Source organism: Phascolarctos cinereus, unplaced genomic scaffold (genome assembly GCF_003287225.1).
Source record: "Phascolarctos cinereus isolate Bilbo 61053 unplaced genomic scaffold, phaCin_HiC Scaffold_7;HRSCAF=346, whole genome shotgun sequence".
Lineage (NCBI taxonomy): Eukaryota > Metazoa > Chordata > Mammalia > Diprotodontia > Phascolarctidae > Phascolarctos > Phascolarctos cinereus.
Window position 1 is genome coordinate 53,046,724 of NW_027556180.1, and position 21,718 is coordinate 53,068,441.

A 21,718-nucleotide genomic window follows, 5' to 3' on the forward strand; every position below is an offset into this window, starting at 1 on the left:
TCAAACATATAGAACTGTTTCATATATACAATAGTATTTTCAGCAGAAATCTTTGTGGTAAGAAAAGAAAAAAAATGTTAGGAAAAAAAGTAGGTGACCATTGGCTGGAGGATTGACAACTAATTATACCACAAGAATGTAAGGAAATAGGGGCAGCTAGGTGGCTCAGTGAATAGAGCACTGGCCCTGGATGCAGGAGGACCTGAGTTCAAATCTGGCCTCAGACACATAACAGCTTACTAGCTGTGTGACTCTGGGCAAGTCACTTAACTCCATTGCCTAACCAAGAAAAAAAAAAAGAATGTAAGGAAATATCATGACCAATATGAGAAACTCAGAGACGCGTGGAAGATTTGTATGAATTGATACAGAGAGAAGGCAGTAAGTACAAGGAAAATATTGTCTGCACTGTAAGTCTGTGATTCAGGGTATGAGTAGTGCCTCTCGGGTATTCTCAGGGACAATCACACCAATCCCTAGCCCTCTGGCTCATATTCTTAGAAGTTTTCTTTCTCCAGGTTCTAAGGAACTCAGTCTGGTGTTCCGGGATATTCTCGCAAATTACCAGAAGCACAAAAATCCTCTCTCCAATCCCTTAGTCTTCTGCCCCAGAATAAGACCAGGAAAATCTCTTTTCCCACAGGCCAACTTCTCCTCTCTCAATCTCACCCCATGCACAATAAATGCTTGGACAAATAGTATCATTAATGGTCATGTAATTTTTAAGTAATATCAAGTAATTTCCAACATATTTAAACAAAGTATAGAAGATTATAATGGAACTTAAAGCCAAAGTCACCTTTCTGCTTGGAGAAAACAAGGGAAAGGAAAGAAACTATTATAACTACAAGCCTGGTCTGGTCTCAGAGCATGAATCTTCATTTCCATTAATGCATCATATGAGATGATAACTGTAAAGTACTTAACACAGTGCCTTGCACATTTTTGGCGTTCAGTCATTGACAACTGGGGTTAAGATATTGGAGTGGTTTTCCATTTCCTTCTCCAGTGTGTCCCCATTTTACAGAAAAGGAACTGAGGCAAAGAGGGTTAAGTGACTTGCCCAGGGTCACATGACTAGCAAGGCCAGATTTAAACTCAAGAATAACAGTCTTCCTGACTCCAGGCCAGTGCTCTATCCACTGTGCCCATCTAGCTGCTCTGTTTTACACATAGTAAAGTACTATATGACTATTACCTCTTGTTATAGTACCAGAAGCCACTTTAATTTAAAGTCTTAAAAAGATAGTTATTTAAAATAACAGTGGGGGACATAATTCACTATGGTGGTTTGAATGCAAGGTGCGTGTTCCATTTAGCAATTTAAATTCTGGTGTGAAAGCATATTCAGAGGACTGACCACCTGAGGTGTACCCACTGATGTAGTACTTTTAAATGCCATTTTTAAAAATTAAAAAGTTCAGCTATCCAGACACAAAGCATGTTATGTGGGCAGAAATCTTAGTCGTTTTATTGCACAAGTTTTAGCTTGTAGATTTCAACATGGAAGCCATCCCCAAAAAGAGAAGTGGCAATGGACTGATAGAGTTCTCTTGTCTGTTTTTTTTCACTTTGAAGGTCTACGGGGAGCAATAGCATTTGCCTTAGCTATTCGGAACACCGAATCTGAGCCCAAACAAATGATGTTCACAACCACTCTGCTCATCGTCTTCTTCACGGTCTGGGTATTTGGAGGAGGAACCACACCAATGCTGACATGGCTTCAAATCAGGTGGGTGTCAACTTTGCACAAAGAAAAATATTGTCTTCTGCCATACCATATAAGAAAAATATTGAAAAGAGTGTAATACCAGGAAAATGCACATTGGGCTTAAGGGAAAAATCAATGTTGGTTTTCTATAGAGTGGGAAATAGTAGATGGGGACCTTAGATCTAACTGACGTCATTTCTCAGCCTGGCCATTTTTTTAAAGACCCAGACAACCCTGAGGACTGAGGGGCAGGGAGTAGATGGCAGGGGAGTTCTCCAAAGAGCATGATAACCTTGCTGTGAATAAAGCTATGATGTCTACTTGGGAGATACATTGTGAGGTACTACTTCTGGACAAATAGACCCAACATGTAGTAGAAGAATAATTAAATATTAACCTAGGGCTCAATTTCTTAAGGATTAACCATAAATTTCTTTAGTGCAAAGAGAATGTCTTTTTCTTTTCTGGTATTCCAGAAATGATTTTGGACGTGTAGTAGATGTTCAATAGATATGGATTGGTTGACTGATCATGTGGACTTTTTAGTCACTGGGCCAAAGGTTCTTAACTTGGGGTCCATGAACCAGTAGTTTTAAATAAAAATTGATGACTATTTCAATATAGTTTCCTTTACGATCCTATGTATTTTATTTCATATGTTTAAAAACATTCTTCTAAGAAGGGATCCATAGACTTTGCCAGACTTCACAAAGGCTCCATGACACTAAAAACATTAAGGACACCTGGACTTGGTGGTCAGTTTTTCATAGGCAAGGTCAATGGCAAAAACAAGGCATCTTCATTCCAGGAAAAATGGAGTGTATGGACTTTTTTCTAGGCCCTCCAATAACTAGTCAAGAGTAATTTTTGTTTGAATGAAATGCAAACTGTGCTAGTTGATTAAATTGAGTGACTTATTTTAGTAAATAAGTTTCCTGTGTACAAGGTGCAAAAAGATGACCATCTAATTTTAACCCTTTGGTTTTTGTCATTTTATCAATTGATATGTTTTATTGTGACACAATACACACTTCTCAACAAACACAACCCCTTACAAAGCATATGCCTCAAAAACAGTTCAACAGACCTTCCTAATAGCATGATTATGCCTGAGAATCCATGTCTCTTTGTATGTTTGTAGCTTCTCCCTTGCTAATGGAAAGGAAAGATGTGTGAGTTACATTTGAGAGTATGATACTCACACTGTCCATTGTTTCATATTCATGTCACTCTCAACAAATCACTTCAACCAACATGTTTTGAGCAATTGCTTTGTGCTTAGAGGCGGGGTACAAAAATGAAAAGCAGTAATGCTTGACACCAAGAAACTTACAGTCTTTTATAATAAGGGAATGCTTTTGCTATATGCACAATCTTCATTAAAAGGTAGGATGGGGCTGAGGAGAGATCCAGACAAAGTGCTTTACAGAATCGTGGTGAAAGAAAGATCACTTTTTAGCCAAGAGGAAGCGTGGAAGGAGTAACACCTGACCTTGGCACTGAAGGCAGGGTAGGATTTCAGTAGGTGGAGATGTGGAGGAGATGCAGTCTGAAAGGAATAACCAGCATGGATATGGCCCATGCAAATGTGTACAGGTGGGAGAGTACAGAGTGAGATAAATAAGTAGCTGGGTTCACTTGTATAATATACACCACGTGAAGGAAGGTGTGAAATCAGCTTAGAAAGAAATATTGTGTTTCTTTATCTGAGAACATCAGTCTCATCCTATGATGAGATAGGACCTGAGGAAAAGAGTTTCTGCATCCCAAACCAATAGAATCTTAGGCCCTTGGGAGATCTATTCCTTCCCATTCCTCTTATTTTTTAAAATTAGTATATTTTGGTTTTATGTCATTTTTATTTCAAAATATACCCAATCCTCTTTCTCATGGCTCTCATTGAAACACAAAAATAGTTTCAAAGGGGAAAAAAATCAGTCCAGTAAATAAACCAACACATAATGAGTCTGAACATATAAACAATGTTCTACACTCATAATATGTTGCAGCAGCTAGCTGGCATAGCGGATAGCAGACTGGGTCAGGAACACCTGAGTTCAAAAGTGGCATCAGACACTATCTATGTGACCTTGGGCAAGTTACTTAACTCTTTTTGCCTCAGTTTCCCAAACTGTAAAAATGAGCTGGAGAAGGAATGGCAAACCACTCCAGTATCTTTCCCACGAAAAACTCCAAATAGGATCATGAAGAGTCAAACACAACTGAAATGACTGAACAACAACAGAATACAATAGTTCTTGACTGGGACCATGGTAGCCTGGCTAAATGCATTTGGCTGGCTTAAATGCAGAGGAAAACTTCTCTTTTTCATTAAGTCTCTTGTGAACATTCATAGGGAGGCATGTTGCTGTAAACAAGCTTTGTTGTACATTTACACATATGCCATGTTTGCAAACACTCACACACATGTACATATACAAGTGCTAGCATTGCCTGTTATAAAATCTCAGTTATACATCCCTGTTAGCATTCCTGGTTACGAAACACTTGCCTTGAGATAATTTTCTTTGGTCTATTTATACCTGCTCTTCTCCTCGCCAGTTTGTGGTCCACTAAACACATGATGAAGTAGAACACTGGATAGAACATGTCAATGGACCTGGGTTCAAATCCTGACTTTGTTACTTACCAAATATGGGATCTCAAGCGCTTCATTGCCCCTCTCTGACTAAGCCTGACTTTCTTCATCTGTAAACTTAAATGTTTGGACTAGCTGGTCTCTGAGATCCCTTTAAGCTTCAACATATGGGAATTTCAACCTTGATGACTATCCTTCCAACTCAGTATTCAATAAACAATTATTAAGTATATGTTATGTATGCATAAGGGAAAGTGTAGGGCTCTGGGTAGGGTAAATAAGATGTAGATCCTGGGCTCAGTGAACAGATATGCCATGAATAAAATCATTCACGAACATCCTAAATCTCCACAAGTTCAGGATTCATCCTTACTGATGCTAATAGTACTATTGTATACCCATGCTCTGGGTATACCATCCCAATAGATAGCCTTGAAGCTTCCCTTCCGTGAACCCATTCATCCCCATCTTCCTCCTTATTCCCTGTGTCCTCAGTCAGCATGGTCCATGGACCCACATAGGGTCCCCAAGGCCTTTTCAGGGAGTCCACAGAGTCACAACTTTTTTTGTAATAATACAAAGATGTTTTGATTTCTAACATGGTGAATATTAATAGATATAGCCAACATAAGCAAAAGTTTTTAGGGAGTCCTCAAATATTCAAATTATTAAAGGGGCTTAAGAACAAAAAGTTTGAGAACCAGTGGTCTAGTTCAATAATAAGCCTATTAAAGGCATTGATTCAGCTGTGATGAAGGAAGCACTAATGATTGCTCTCTGCCACACTCTACCATATCTACCTATCTTTATTTTTTTCTTTCTCTCTCCTTTTCCCTTCTCACTCCCACCTTCTTTCTTCTTTGACCTTCTGGCTCTTTTTTTCTTTCTCTCTTCTCTTTTTTTCTTCCTCCTCACCTTGGCTTTAATCTTGCTGCCTGCCACCCCTTGGCACTGCTCAGTCCCACCCTTATCATTCAGGGCTAACAAGGCTTCTGACCTCCCCAGCATTAGATGTCATTTTTGATGAATTAATTGAAAGGTGTCTCATGTAGGACAGAGTGAAAAGACTGCAGTATTCAAAACTGACTACATATGTGGCTTCCTTTCCGCTTCAAAAGCTTGCTACCTTAAGCAGAGATTCCATTCCTAGAACAGAAATTCTCTTTTTTCTTACAAATGTCCCCTATTTTCTTGGAGATACTTGCAGATTGATTACCACTGTGATTTTCTTCCAGTTTTTTTCTGAATCCTGGAGTTAACCTTTAGGGTCTAAATGTCCAGAGGTATCCCTTTTTCTTTCTTAAAATAACATTTTTTTCATCCCAATGGATTTCTTTTAATCTTTGGGTTCCCTTCTGGTTGCCAAAATTCACTCATTCCTTCATTCAGAAAATATTTATTGAGTGCCTAAGAGATGCTATGGGGAATACAAAAATCAAGAGGCCGTCAGAAAAGGAAACTAAAAGTCTTGGCAGGTCCCAATTCACTCAACTTTGGCATTCCATTGGGGAAGGGGAGATCCTATTTCATTCTGAATTCTTAGCTAGTTCCCACCATTACAAATCATATTATGGAGAAACAGTCCAAAAAGACCTATATCCCAATAGTATTAAGGGCTAAATAACACTTTTTTCCCTTCCTTCTGGACCTATGATTTCATCAGTAAGTGGAATACTTGCCACGGAAATGTTCCACCAGGCAGGTCAGCAATGCTTCTATAACTCCCCATACATACAATGGGATACAATAACCATTTATTGAGTACCTACTATGAGTTAACACTGAGTTAAGCACGGAGAATAAAAAATATGAAAAAGAAAGATGGTCCCTGCTCTCAAGGAGCTTACAATCTAGTGGAAAAAGACAATACACCAAAGGAAACTGAAAAGGGGGAAGAGGGAAGAGTGCAGGAGGGGCCCAGCACAGCACGATGAGGATAAAGAAGGTATAGATGAGGGACAGCAACATTTATTAAACACCTGTTGTGTGCCAGGCACTGTGCTAAGTGCTTTACAAATATTATCTCATTTGATCTGGAAAGAGACTGGATTCATGATTTCATTGCTACCCTAATGAAGAAACTCTCTCCACCAGTGCAAGGTGGCACCTATTCTGCAGATTATAGTCTTAGCCTGGCCTAGAACACTGAGAGATTGACTTGTTCAGAGGTCCCAAGACCAGTGCGTGTCAAGGGCAGGATTTGAGCTCGGGTCTTCTTGACTGAAAGTCCAGCTCTACCCACTAGGCAAACATTGCCTCTCTTGTCTTACTTTCTGAATCTCTCTTTCAATCCTACCACATATTTTCTTGGATTATGCTTCTCTGCATACACAGTTACATCCATTGAACACATGAGAAGGTCATTGAGTGTGAGAGCGTTATTCACATCATCTTTGTGCCCTTAGCACAAGCAATCAATGGATCAGGTCTACCATGTCCCGAGCACCCGTGCTAGGTGCCAGCCAGACCTGGAGCATACTTTTATTAAGTTTAATATAATGTATCCTCCTTCAGAAGCTGCAGGCTTGCCTTAGTGTTTGAGATGAGTAAGGAGGTGGCAAGAGGTTCAGAAACTTGCTGGGGATAACAGAATAAGTAGGACAAAAAAGACAGAAACTCAGAATGCCTGTTTGTGTCAGTGGGTTAGCCCACAGACGACAGCACATTTCTCCACACTAGGGCACGCAGCTAACTTTCCAGAGCTAAATATATCTGTCACATTTTATAAAATCTATTCCCTACTCTTGAAGAGATGTGTAAGCATGATAACTCATTCTTGTGATGTTATTTAAACATATATCTAAAACACACTTCTCAAAAGGTGATATTTTCCTTTTTAAAAAGCATAGCCTCTTTTAGTTACAGGCTAGAGGCAAATGCATCATATGGAAAAAAAAAAAAAAAGAACAAACCAGTCACCATGATCAGGAGGCCTCAAACACTGAGTGATTCTGTTCAAGTCCCTTTCCTACTCTGTAGAGGAGATGGACAAGATGATCATTTTAGCTCCCTCTTGGCCCTACTCCTCATGGCTTTATATCTCATGGCATACCTAGGGTTTCAAAAAGAATGGAGCTGGCTTGCCTGATGAGGAAAGTGAGCAGTTTGCTGCCCCACCCCTCACTCCAACCCAACCCACTGTAAATGCAAATGGATTTGGTTAAGCACTCACTGTAATGACTTTCTATCCTGTGGATGAGGAGGGAACCCAAGCAGCGCAGAGGCTCCTATATTCAATGGGAGAAGGCTTCCCTATAAATGTTATCAGTGGTCATTAAGTTAAGGCAGAGCCAGGCCTGCTACTCACAACTTTGTGGGAGGGAGGGAGGTGACAGTGCTTTTTAAAGTCAGGGAGTGCTGTGAAAACTGCAGAACAGGGATGATGGGGCTCTGACCACACAGGGGGTGAGGAAAAGCTTCCAACGGTATTTGAATTATTTTCCATGCACATGAATGTGACCTGCGATTGCTTCCACACTGGTTGTTTACCTATATTCTCCTCTGGATGACTGCACAAACTGCCTTACACGATCTGGTATTGGTCCCATGTGCACTGTTAGTAAAATAGCAATGCATCCAGGCGTTCTCTGCTGGAAAACTTTATGTGCGGTGGATGGATTCATGCATGGAAAAGGAAGAGGTGGAAAAGGCAGAATCCACAAGGCCATAATTGACTTGCATGCCATGAAAATATTGAATCCCCTTCCAGGGAAATGAAAATGCCTATAACTTACAGATAATACCATCACTACGTTACTGTCACTGAAAAAAAAATCTTAAATTGAAATTGATTCAAACGTTGAATTTTACCACAGTATATTTATTTATCTCTTTTACATTTTTATTGATATCTTTTATTTTGACATGGCTTTTATTTTTGAATATTCCTCTTCTCCCACCTGAAGAGGCATCCTTTATAACAGAGAGGGACAGAGGTAGAGACAGAGACAGACAGAGACAGAGAGAGAGAAACAGAAACAGAGAGAGACAGAGAGAGTGAGATGGGTGGAAGCAGTTAAGCAAATCCAACATTATATATGATATTCCGCACCCATAGCCCCCTACCCAAGAAAGAAAAGAAGAAAGTTAATTTTGTTGTTTTTCCCCAAGAACCAAGCTTGGCCATTATAATCACACTGCATTCAGTTTGGTTTTGTTGTAATTATTCTTCTTTTCATTTGTGGTTGCAATCATTGGTTATGTTGCTCTTTTGGTTCTACTTTCTTTACCTTGTATCAGTTCATATAAGTCTTTCCATGCTTCTCTGTATTCTTCTTATGCATCATTTCTTACAATACAATAATAGTCCATTATGTTTAAATATCCACAATTTGCTTATCCATTCTCCAATCAATGGGCAGATACTTTACAGCTTTTTGCTACTATAAAAAAATATACAGCACTGTATATAATACTAGGAGATTATCCTCAAATAATTTTCTGAAAGTATTTGTTTCCTATACCTATAATATATTATAAATATATATCTACATTTTGCTTAGAAGTAGATAGAAGAAGGTAGACAAGAGAAATATTCCTGTGTGTCTAAAAGTGGGGAAGAAGAGAGAGAGAAACTAAGCCACAGAGAGAGGAAGAGAGGCAGAGAAACAGTGTGAACAGTTACGAACACATCTATGCTGATAAATGTGATAAACATGGATCAATTGGACACCTTATCATCTCTTCAAGTTCTCCTATGATGGCTTATAATGTTACCAAATAAAACAGCAGTTCCATTAGGGCTTTTTAATTCACAGTTTCCCATCATTTCTTCTATATTTAGAGCAAGCTTAGCTTGTTTACATAGTGATATCTCATTAACAAACCTTCATGTCAGACTCTCTCCATAAAATACCAGAACATAAGTAAATTAAAGCTTTAATAAAAAAGACACAAATGTGAAGGCTGGAGATGGGAGGAGGGAAGAGGGAATTGAAATGAAGCCCAGAATACAAATATGTTACTGAATAAACCTACACATCATAGTCTCCATATGTGGTTTACTTATAGCTTTTGCATCCCTCAAAAACAACAGAGTATAGGGGAAAATTTACTGGTCTTAGAGTCAAACCATGGACTAAAGTTCCAGCTCTTACATTTATTAGCGATATGATCCTTCATGAGTTATTTTACCTCTCTGAGTTTTCTCTTCTGTATAATGGGGATGATAATGATAAAATAACAATAATAATAATAATAATAGAACACACCTCACAAGAATGTTGTGAATAAAAAAAGCAACTCAAACCCTAAAAGCCTTTGTAAATGTGAGCTCCCTTCTTCCCCCCACCTTTTTTTCAATTCTACATATATTTCTAAATTATACACTAGTTGATACACAATTTGGGTAATAAAAAGACAAACAACATCCTTAAGATGTTTGTACTCTAATAGGGAAACTGAGGTGAGTAATAATAACAGATACGTAAACTGGGCTTCACAGTTTGCATTCTTGTGCATGCATTATCTCATTTCATCCTCTCAAGAGACCTGTGAAAGGGGTGCTTCAAAGATCACCCCCATTTTTCAGATGAAGAGACTGAAGTTCAGAGAAGTTGTAACTGCCCATATCACAAAGCTGCTAAGTTGCTAAGTATCAGAGGCAGATTCAAACCTAGGTCTTCCCTGACTGCAAATCTAACATTGTTTCAACTACTCTGCTCTAAGGCAAATCCCATGATTAATCCCAAAAAAATAATATAAGCAAAGTGTTGATGAGAACATAGATAATGAAGAAACCACTTCCAGTTTGTGGGAATCAGGGTAGGCTTTTTAGAAAAGGTAGCATTTGATCTGGACCTTAAAGGATGGGTAGGATTTCATCAAGTAAGGGGAAGACATTCCAAATAATAGGAAAACCATGAGCCATCAGATTTTCTCTTAAAATCTTAGGGGCACCCTTGAATTATTCTTTACCTCTCAAATGTGTTCAAACAGCTACTGCACTATTCTACAAAATATCTTGCATGCATCAAAAATTGAAGGTGATATAAAATGTTAATTGGCATTTTCATTATTTAAAATAGTCACTTCTGTACCAGAAGAAACTCAGAAATACTTTTATGTGAGAAACAGCCTTCTCTTTGATTGGTTTGCACTAGATGTTATTTAAAAGATTTATCTTACTTATTTTTCTTTTTCAACATCTCAGCAAACATTTGTTCAATGCCTACTATGTGCAAGCACTATAGTGGATTCTAAGGATACAAAAACAAAAACAAAATGGTGCCTGCCCTCAGGGAGCTTACATTTTGCTCAGGAAGCGGTAGACAGCATGTACATCAAGTCAATACAACACAAATACCAATCAAATACAAATTGATTTTGTGGGGGGAATGGGAAGAATTCACTAACAACTCTTTTTTTGTTTCAACTTTAAAAAGAATGCAGGATTTGAATCAAAATATAAATCTTCACTTACCAAATTGCTGAGGAAATATCAAGGCAATCTCCAGCATGAGCTGGGAGGTTTACATGAAAAAGCAAACATAATAGCTCCTTGATTAGAATCAGGATTTCCTCTGGATCCTACATTTTCCTGCTGAACTCATTAGTACTCTGGAGTGAGGAAAACCTAACCCCCCTGTCTCTGAGGATTAGCTGTGCTGTTATCCAGGAAACAAAAGAGATCAAAGGTGTCAGGCTGTATCCCACAGAGATGATATCCAGTGAACAGGATTATCTACAGAACTATTATACACCTGGGCAAACAGACCTGAAAACACGAGGTCCTCTAGAGACTGCTGAAGGAAAAAGTTCAATGCCACCTAATTTACTAACCTGGCTACTAATCTGGAGTGTATCCTACAGAGCTAATTAACACTGTCCATTAAGAACCAAAGGGAATGTACTAAGATATCAGTATTTCCACACTGAGTCACTTGTCCCACCAAAAAGGATGTCTGTGTCTTGGCTAGTCAGGGATGCTGGTCTTCCTTTGAAGAGGCCATTTGTACATTAAAAACATTGGCAGCTTGTCCATTTCAGGCCTAGATGAGAACTCCAGAACCAGAGTCAAAACCAGATCCAAAGCACAGAAAAGCATATTCATCACAGAGGAAATTGTGTTCAGCCAGACTGCTCACTTGACTTCCAAATTTGCCCCCCAAACACTTCTCTTCTTAACAATCAAAATAAATTCATTTGCCAATGAACTTTGTACTATCTTTATCTGGGATTGAAGCTTCTGTATAAGGAAGTCAGTTTTTTTTTTTAAAGAAAAAGCTTAACAAATCATGTAAAGCTGTGTTAAGTTGAATGAATAGCTCTTTGGGAGCAGCCCTACTAAGATGGGCATAAGTACCCAAAAAATCTAACCTCTGTCAACTTATCTGCACACTCAAGAAGCATTATGGGATTATAAAAACAGACAAACTTGAAATTGGAGTTCTGACTTTAAATTCTCACTCAACTCCGCTATTCATGTGTGACCTTGACTGAAGCCCCTCTGGACCTTACCTGTAAAATGAGGAAAATGGTCTATATGGCTTCTATCAAGTGTCCCTCTTACCTATAAACAGATCTACTCTGGTTCTCATGCTCCCTCATGCAGGTTCTTGGAGGAATGGAAAGAGGACCAGATTAGAGATGCATAGATCTCGGCCAGCATCCTGTCTCTGCTATGTATTATTTGTGTGACCTACCTTGGACAAATCACTTCACCTCTAGGCCTCCCTTTTCTTATCTCTGAATTGACAGAGATGGACTAGATGAACTCTAAGGTTTCTTCCAGTTCCATATTCTGAGAGTGGCAAATTCCCACTACTTCCAATAGAAATTGAGGGACCTGTTATCTCTGGGATAAAATACAAAACCTCTGTGGCATTTAAAGACTTTCACAGCTTGGCTCCAGCCTATCTTCTAAGCTGATTACTCATTGGTTCCCACATTTACTCAGCCTTACAATCAATCTTGCTTATTTATTATTTCCTATATAAGACATTCCATATTCTACTTCCCATCGTCATGTCTTTGCATGATCTGTGTTTCATACCTCAAGCATAAAATGCCTTCCTTCTTCACTTCTGCCTCCTGTTAATGCCCATCTACTTACTCAGTGTGTGTGTGTGTGTGTGTGTGTGTGTGTGTGTGTGTGTGCGCGCAAATGTGTGTGTATGTACTAACTGTGTGATTCCGGGCAAGTCACCTAACTCTGTTTGCCTCAGTTTCTTCATCTATAAAAGGAGCTAGAAAAGGAAATGGCAAACCACTCCAGTATCTTTGCCAAAAAAAAAAAAAACCCAAATGGGGTCATGAAGAGTCAGGCACGACTGGAACAACAGAACAACAACATGCATGTGTATATATACATATATATATACTTATATTCTTCTGTGGAAAATGATATTCATATAGATAAGTAAATTATATATGTATATATACATACACACAAAATATTTATGTATAAATATATTAGTATAAGTGTATTACTAAGTATAGTTTACTTAGTATAATTATAGTAATATAATGTAGTAATATATACTTATGTATATATAGAATATTAGTATAAATATATAAGTAGAATACTATAAATAAGTAAATTATATATGTATATATAATTTACATATCTGTGTGGATGTTGTTTTTGCTAGAAGAATGTAAGTCTATCTTCTATCTTTCTATCCATCTATCTATCTCTATCTATTTATCTATATATATATGTGTATGTACATATACATGTTTGTATGCATGTACATGTATATATGTAGGTGGGTAGTATATGTATATTTATGTGTGTGCATGTGTATATATACAATTAATTTGTCCATGTTTTGTATTTGTACATGTATTATGTATATATGTATATGTATGTATGTATGTGCATGTGTGTATGTATAATTAATTTATCTATGTTTTCTCCTGAAGAATGTAAGTTCCTGGAGGGAAGGACCTGGTTCATTTATGTATTTGTGTACCAAGCATTGAGCTGTTATGTGCTTTTAATAAGCCCTTCTTGAATGAATAAATGAACCTAAAGGGTAACTGTAGTAGATACATGTTTTTTTCTTTAAAATAAATCATTTGTTGATTTCTTTCCCTATACCTTCCCAAAGCCAATGATTTCTATTTCTTCTGGATGATCTCTTAAAGGTTTCTTCCAGCTTTAAAAATGTATTATCTTAAACGTAAGAGAGAAGTTTCTTAGAGGCAGAGCCTTACCTGACACAGGGTGGCTGGTACTTTGCCCCAGGGTACAGATATTTGGGAGCAGCCCTTTCTCCTTGTGGTACATCCAAGGTCCCAACAATGTGACACCCCTCTCCTGAGGCCCATCTTTCCTCCAGTTCCCGTGGGAGTTTGGGGGGTACCAATAATAGTACCAGCTTCTCTTGGAGTTGGCTAGGTCCAATACCCATATCGGACATGCAGCATTCAATCTCGCACTGATCTCAAAACAATAACACTGTCTCAAAACAGCCACATCCTCAGTTAGCCAGCCTTTTGTGCCACCATTGCCCATCCTACCCCACTTTACCTTTTGCCCCAGGTGAAGAAATTTCTAGCTCTGTTCAGATGAGAGAGACAGAGAGATGGTATAGATATGAAGATCTGATATATATGTATATATATATATATATATATATATATATATATATATATATATATATATATACATATATATATAAATATGTGTGTGTATGTATGTATGCACACATACACAAATACATATTTCACAAATCTATATATGTGTGTGTATGTATGTATGTATACACACAGATGCACACACACATCCTTTTCCTTCCCCAATCTACACTGTAGCAACTCCTTTTTCTCTTCAAAATACTCCAAAGGGCCCTATCTAGCCATTTTCACTTGCTGATTGAGTGACTCTTAGTACTTGAGTATAAATGCTTTGCCTAGTGTTGGCAGTATTTTGGATAGTAGCTCATATTTTCATACTGTATCCATCTGCCCCAAATCTCTTTATTTATACCCTGGAATGTATCCCTAGCTCTCTTAGACTATCTCTACTCCTAGTTATTAAAAAAAAAAAAGTTTTCTACAACAAAATGTGTCCCTGGAATGCATCATCTGTGTTAGTAGGAGCATTCTGGTATTTATTAATAGGATAAAATCCTAGTCAAAGGCAAAGTTAAATAGGGCTTCTGTTCCTGAGGCAAGTAACAAAGATGATCTATAGCACACCCTACAATGAGAATATGTCATTTAAAGCAGCAAAAAGAAGAAACATAATTAGATCTGGGGCCAAATATATCATTGTTTTATTTTGGTTATCCACAGTTTTATGCCTTTTTAAGAGGAATCATAATAGTTACATGCCAAGTAAAGCACATGAATATTTTTTATATTTGCACATTTATGAGTGTTTACATAACTTATGTAAGGCAGAGTGTGTAATCCACATGAGTGTACCTCATGAAATGTTATTCCATAATGCCATCGCTAATAATGATAGCTATAAAGTTACAAAGTTATACGGCAACCTCATCATTAATAACCATTTCTATCATGGAGCTAACAGCCATGCCAGAATGTCATCAGGGCTAAAATCATGTTTTCATAAAACTGATTAACAATATTAATTGGGAGCTATGCCTGTCTATGATGGAGACACACATATCTATTTCAATTGTTGGGATAGGAAATTTTCCCATATCTATTATCTTGTCAAATTAACTTATGTCCTTGAGAAAGAAGTGGAAGACCAAGGGAAGGAATAGTCTCTCGATACCTGAAATGTACTTCTTACTAATTTTTCATAACTATCAGAATAAGTACATCTTTATTCTTATTCAAGGAATATCCTAACAAATATTATATTTTATTACAAATATTATCAAGTGAGAAAATGTTTGTTAGCACAGTGCTTGGCACAAAATAAGCATTTTATAAATGCTTATTTCCTCCCCCATCCCAAAAAAAAGACTGAGATGTAATGTGTAGTGGATAGAGAGTTGGTCTGAGGCCAGAAAGACCTGGGTACAAGTATCGTTTCTGATACATATTAACTCTGTTACCATGGGCAAATCTCTTAACCTGTTGGTGCTCCCAGGCCATGCTTTCTGACTATAAATTAAATTACAGAGGAATTGTTGATTTGCATGATTGGAGTTAGTTTTCATACTCATAGTTCTTTGTATTAATAAGTTCATGAATTCATAGGAATACCATAGGAGAGATTAAAATGGGCATGTATATACATAAAGTGTTTTTAATTCTTTGTTAATATTGACACGGGACTAGAGGATGGGGGAAGGATGTGGAAAAGGGCAGAGGAGCTGTCTACATATTGTGTCTGTGAACCTCCTTGGGAAACAGACTGAACCAGAGGTGGGGAACCTGGTCCCCAGAATAAAAGGATTTATTCTGTAAAATTTGGACTCAGTCAAAGGGCCACACTTGAGGACCTAGAAAGCCACATGTGGCCTTGAGGCTGCAGATTCCCCAGCCATGATGGACTGTAAGAATGGCAGAACTGGTGCACACACCCTAGGCCATTTTGTTATGGAAGTCCGCTATTTTTTATTAATTTACTTGAGGAGTTGGTGATTTTTCCCCAATTGATAAACTTTAATAAATTATAAATTTGGGCATGAAGCAGGAAAAAAAATCAAACATTCAAATCAGACAGTCAAAAAGTTCTCATTTGTCCTCCACATTCTACAAAATGGACGGCTGAGCTAATTTTCAATAATAGTAATATGTAAATATTTTATAAGTAGCTCTTTTTAAAAAAAATTTATATTCAAAATTGAAACCTTGGCAAGAAAACAAAAAATAATAATCCTCAAATAATTTGTTCAGTTCATTGTCCTATTTCAGTCTGACCCTGACCAAGCATGAGACCAGGGACAGGGAACTCAATGGGATGGCTTTGAGAATGCAAGCTAAGGCATCTTGGTGGCATGCTGTACCGTGGTTGAGACTGCCATCAAATCAGAGTGGGGCAGAATCTGGAGCTAGTCAGTATCCAAGAGGTCATCAGGAGATCAGCCAAAATAGAGTCCAAAAGGTCCATATAGCTAGCAAAGCAAGTTAGTGAGCCAAAGATCTGTAGTCATGGGTCAGAGCTGTAGATCAATAAGACAGGAAGCAAGGCAGGTCAGGAAAGGGGGTCTAGAGCACTCACAAGGGAGCTCCTGAGATTCACTGTATTCAGGTTTCTGGGAACATCTGTGTGCTTTTAAGTGAGGGTGTAGAACATCAGTGCCATCTCTCTGATCTCCTCCATTCATCCTGCTGCCACACAATGCCACACAATGCCATGCAGTATTGCCATCCCTCTCTTTGCGGGAGCTGCAGCTATTCGGAGGAGCAGCACGTTCCAGGTGCACACTCAGGCATCTTCCCCTTCCCTGTTCTCAGTCTTGATTTTTGCCTAGTGAACTTTTCAGATAGATAATCTGGCCTATGTCAAAACTTCACATACCCAGACCAGACCAGAACATCAAAAGCAGATCATGAAATAAAACATGATGGAAAGAAATAGTGGATTCTGATTTTATAAAGAAATATTTCACTTTACTTTTTTTTTTGCTTAAAACTTTGTCCAGCATGCTCTTTGACAGAAAGATGTTCTATCAATTCCAGCATTTATTGATTGTATTAGTCCAGTTTAAACATATTATGGCATAAGAACATTGACCAAATATACTCCAGGCAACATTGCTGTACAGGAAAAGATTGCCTGCTTCCGTCACATAGCCTGCTGTCCTTCTAGACAGTATTTATTATATTTATGACCATAGATACAGACATATTATCATACATCTAGGGCTGGAAGGTACGTCATGGGCCATTTAATCCAACGCTTTCATTTTTTCAGGTGAGGAAACTAAAGTTCAAGCAGCTAGGTTGTATAATGTTCAGAGCACTAGACTCAGAAAGACAGGAGTTCAAATACTGTCTCAGATATTTACTAGCTGTGTGACCTTGGGTAAGTCATTTAACCTATCTCAGCCTCAGTTTCCACATCTATAGAATGGAGATAATAATAGCATCTACCTCATATTTTAAAAACATAATGAAATAAAATACAAATTGTTTGGCAAACTTTAAACATGTTTACTATGAAGTGAGCATCAGAGATAAGATTTTAACCTAGTCCTCATATTTCAGAGCCAATTTTTTTGTCCCTGTACTATGCAATCTCCAGACACAGCTTATATAAATATTAATATTTTGTTCACAAAAATGTTTCAAAAACTTTCTGGAACCTTTTTTTAAACCTCAAAAAAAAAACCCTAAGATATTAACATCCCCTTTGAAGACTCCCAAGCAAAATGAATAGCTATGGTTTTCACCCAAAAATTAGCAAGTGAAGTCTCTTGTGACTTCTTGTTGCCCCTTTCTTTCTTCCCCAACCAGGCCCAAAGCCCCACACGTGATGATGAAGGGGGAAGAGGAAGGACAAATAGAATGAGAGCTGAATCTCAATGATATCATTGAAGAGGTTAGAGGAAGAAATAGCAGCAGGTTTATTGTCCATTAGGCAAAGTAAATGAGTCATTTAGTCAGGCAACAAGCACTTACTATGTGCCAAGCTCACTGCTTAGTGCTAGGAATACAAAAACATGGTCCCAGTTCTCCGGGAGCTCATCTCATTTTTTTTTTTTTGCCTCTCCAAAAAAAAAAAAAGTAGCCTTCTCTTCCCATCATGAGAGATTTGCAATTTGGAATTAATTGGTTGGTAATGAAGCTGGATCTACTCATAAAGTTGATGGCTCAAAAGCCTGACTGAGAAAATATCAATTTAACCCCCAGTTCAACATGGAATAGAAGCTGTAGCAAAGGTGACTTCTGTGACAGCCAATCAGCTGGCATACTCAGAGGTCTCCTGGCCCCCTCCCACTCGCATGCCATCCCTGACATATTAGGCAATCTAGAATAGTAGATAAATCATGAACTTGGGTTGGAATCCCACCTCAGAAACATCTTAATTATGTGACCTCACAGTAGTCTCAACCTTTCTGTGCCCTAGTTTGTAAATTTCAGGTAACTCACCTGCCCATTTCCCAGGGGAAATAATGAGCATAAAATGATTTGCAAACCTTATAGTACCAAACAAATATGAAATATTACATTTGTATTAGGATTATTTCAAAACCAAAATCATCATGTTTCCTTTTTTCAAGTAGGACTTTCAGTCAGTGGTCTATTCAAAAGAGGATTTTTCCTGACAAACACAAAAGAAACAGAAAGTTCTCAAGAAAGCACACCCTATAAAAGTGTTGTGGTGCTATGGAGAAGTTTTCTGCTTTTTTTTTTTAATATTTCTCCTCTTTCTCCCCTCCATCCTCAGCACAGACATTTGTCAAAGGAATTTTTTTACATAACCTGGGCCAGATCGTCCTCCCAGGTAGCTCAATGGGAGATCAAAGCAAAATGAACACCTAACCCATTTTCTTCCTCTTTTCAATTAATTTCTCATTGGGCTGAAATTGTATTTTCTGTGTCCTACGGTCCTTGACATGGGTGTTCTCAGCACCTTCTGCAATGACCACATCTGTTCACTAGTGGAGACCTCCAAGTGGAGTGGTTGAGTCTTTATCATTAACACACCGCCAGCAATGAATGGAAGAAATGGAACTGATTGCCAGACGATGAAATTTCCAAGGTGTGTCTATGTCTCTCAGGCTCAGACAACAAGAAAACCAAAGCCCCAAACAGAGGAAAGGAGTCTGAGTATCCAAGAAGATAGACAGAATGGTCTTTTCTGAGAAAGCATCAGTAATGTGGTCTGGGTTAGAGGGGTCTGACTCTGGAATGAAAGGATGTGTGTTCAAATCCAGCCTCTGATGCTTACTACCTGGGTGACCTTGTAACCTTCAGTTTCCTTATCTGTAAATAAGTGGGTTGGACTAGATCTGGGATGAGGAACCTGAGGCCTCAAGGCCACATGTGGCCCTCTAGGTCCCCAAGTGCAGCCCTTTGACTTAGCAGGGCCACGCTTGAGGACCTAGAGGACCACATATGGCCTTGAGACCTCAGGTTCCCCACCCCTGGACTAGATAATCTCTTCCAGAACCAAACTATGGCTGTTACTTAACCAGTAATTTGAGAAAGGAAAATAATACATCCAAAGCAATGCTTATAGGAGAATACACAAGATCTAGTTCAGGAAATCCCCTTCTATTACATAGTTCTCTAGCATTTAAAGCTCATCCTAGCCTACCTTCTCCCTATCTTTACCTTCTTCCTACACTTTACTCCCCTCTGCACCCTCTATCATCCAGCTGTGTTGGCCAAGATGCTGGTTCTGACACACACAACACGCCACGAACCACCTCCATGCCCTTACCTTAATTGTCACCCACAATGTTCTGTCCCTCTCATTTCTAGTTTTTCATTTTCCTAGCTTCCTTCAAATCTCACATTCTGTAGGAAGCTTTTCCGGTCTCCCTCTATCTGCCCCCCACCCCTAGAGTACTTTCCTCTCTGAGACTGCCTTTCACATATTTTGTCAAAAATATCTCTTCTATAGCTAGTTGTTTGCAGGTTGTCCTTTCCTTTAGAATATAAGCTCCTTGTATTTCACCTTTCTTATAATGACTGGCATGTAGCAAGCTCTTATCTGATGCTTGCTGTCTTACTTAATGACACCACAGCTGAGAATCCAAGGTTTTAGATCTCAGCTAATATCCCTTCTACCAAATTCCCAAAACGTGCCATTTCCTTGGAAATCTCTGATTGGGGTGAGGAGGGAACTCATTTGTCCCATTGTGCAGAGGAAAGGCAGAGGAAAAGAAATTGGAAGACCTCCATTCTAAGCCAGGATCTTCCAATAACAAGGTGTATGTATGACCTTCGACAAGTCATTCACCCTCTTTAGGCTTCAGTTTCCTCATCAGTAAAATGAGGTTAGACTTGAGGATCTCTAACAGCTAATGTTCTCTGACTCTGTGGCTCACATACTGCCAGATAGAGATCATTTCAGCTCATTTTACTGCTTGGTTAGTGCTGACATTCTGAAAGAACCCTCAAAGAAGAGATTTGACTTTGGCATCTTATTGGATGGCTGATGATACTAGGCAAACTGCTGCATCCTTAGGTGCCTCAGTATATCTAGTAACAAAATAGTAGTGAGTCCTGCTTCAACCCTTACCTGCCCATTTTTTTTGTAGTGGGATTCAAGATCCTTGATTTAAATTCAACAAAATTTTATTAAGCAACTACCACGTGCAAGATTCTGTAAGTCAGAAGCAAAACAGTCTCCGACCTCTCATGAATCTTACCTTCTCCTAAGGAGGAGAGAGAGCAGGGAAGGACATGATGTACACAGATAAATAAATACAAAATATACACAGAGGAAATTCTAAGTAATTTCCAGAGTGTGGGTGGGAGAGGACTTGAGTGGGCTGTGGGCTCAGAAAAGGTCTTCTATAGGCAGCTGTGCTTGGGCTGAGACTTGAAGGGAGGTAGAGATTTCCAAGAGGCTGAAGTTAGGAGGAAGTGCACTCCAGGCGGAGAGGACAGCCTGGTTTGAAAGGGTTATATAAATTGTTATGCAACTGTATCCTAAATAAGGAAACAGGCTGATTTCACTGATAGCTCTGGCCAGTGCAAGCAGAAGACTGGAAACTTAGCTTACAATCGGCGGCCCCACGTGTGGCCCTGTTTACCCAAGGAAAACCCTTCGTATCTGGCAGCTTTGACACGTAAGTGCCTTAAGGAAGGGATGTTGAACTTTACTTCCAATTTTGTTCAAAAACGTCCTCAGAGCTTCTAGAGCTGGTTCCAAAGTGTTTTCAGGAAATCACTAAAACATCTACGCGTAGTAACCACCCTTTTATGAAACCTCACCTATTGTTTTGACCCTATCAGTGCTAAATACATTTAAAAAAAAACACTTTGCTTTAAAAAAAAAAAGTCATTATACCACCTACTTCTAGTCAGGAAGCTCTAAACCCAAAGTCATTTCCTACTTTGTTGGGCCAAGGAATGTGTTAAGAGGATGTGTGACGATGGGTGGCATGATTCAGACTAAGAACTGTTGCTGTGGAATTTATTTCCTGGCCAGGATTCTTAAAACTCAGTTGCTCGTTGGATTAAGTGGTAACTTGAGCTATCATTGCTTTTATAGACTTTTTGAGAATGGTCATTAAAATCTGAGGAGCCATTGGGCATTTTGCCTCCTGAAATGATACAGGCTTTCTCTGATTAGGGGGGACTGTGAAGCACATTGTTTGTTTGGAAACCTGGAATCCAAAAGGGACTAACCAGGAAAGTTAGATGGGGGAAATGAGAAGGGACTTACTGCCCTCGGTCTCAGATGGGTTCCATTGGTTAAGATCAAGAAAAGGTGTCTATTGTTGACCGTGTTCAAATTGAGGCTCTTTTAGAAATTCTGCAAAGCAGCTGGGTTTAGCAAGGCCAGGAAACAGGAACCTGATGGGATGGACACTTCCAGCGTAAGGTTTGAAGCAGGAAAGTGTCAATCTGAAAAG

General features: G+C 38.7%; 1 protein-coding gene across 1 annotated transcript in view; it reads left to right on the top strand.

The window, feature by feature from the left end:
- SLC9A9 (solute carrier family 9 member A9) overlaps positions 1–21,718 on the top strand; it is a 745,308-nt gene that overhangs the window by 489,721 nt on the left and 233,869 nt on the right. Inside the window, exon 12 of the mRNA XM_078147547.1 lies at positions 1,579–1,732. Within this exon, the coding sequence (XP_078003673.1) occupies positions 1,579–1,732 (154 nt within the window). The remainder of the gene's footprint in view (positions 1–1,578; positions 1,733–21,718) is intronic.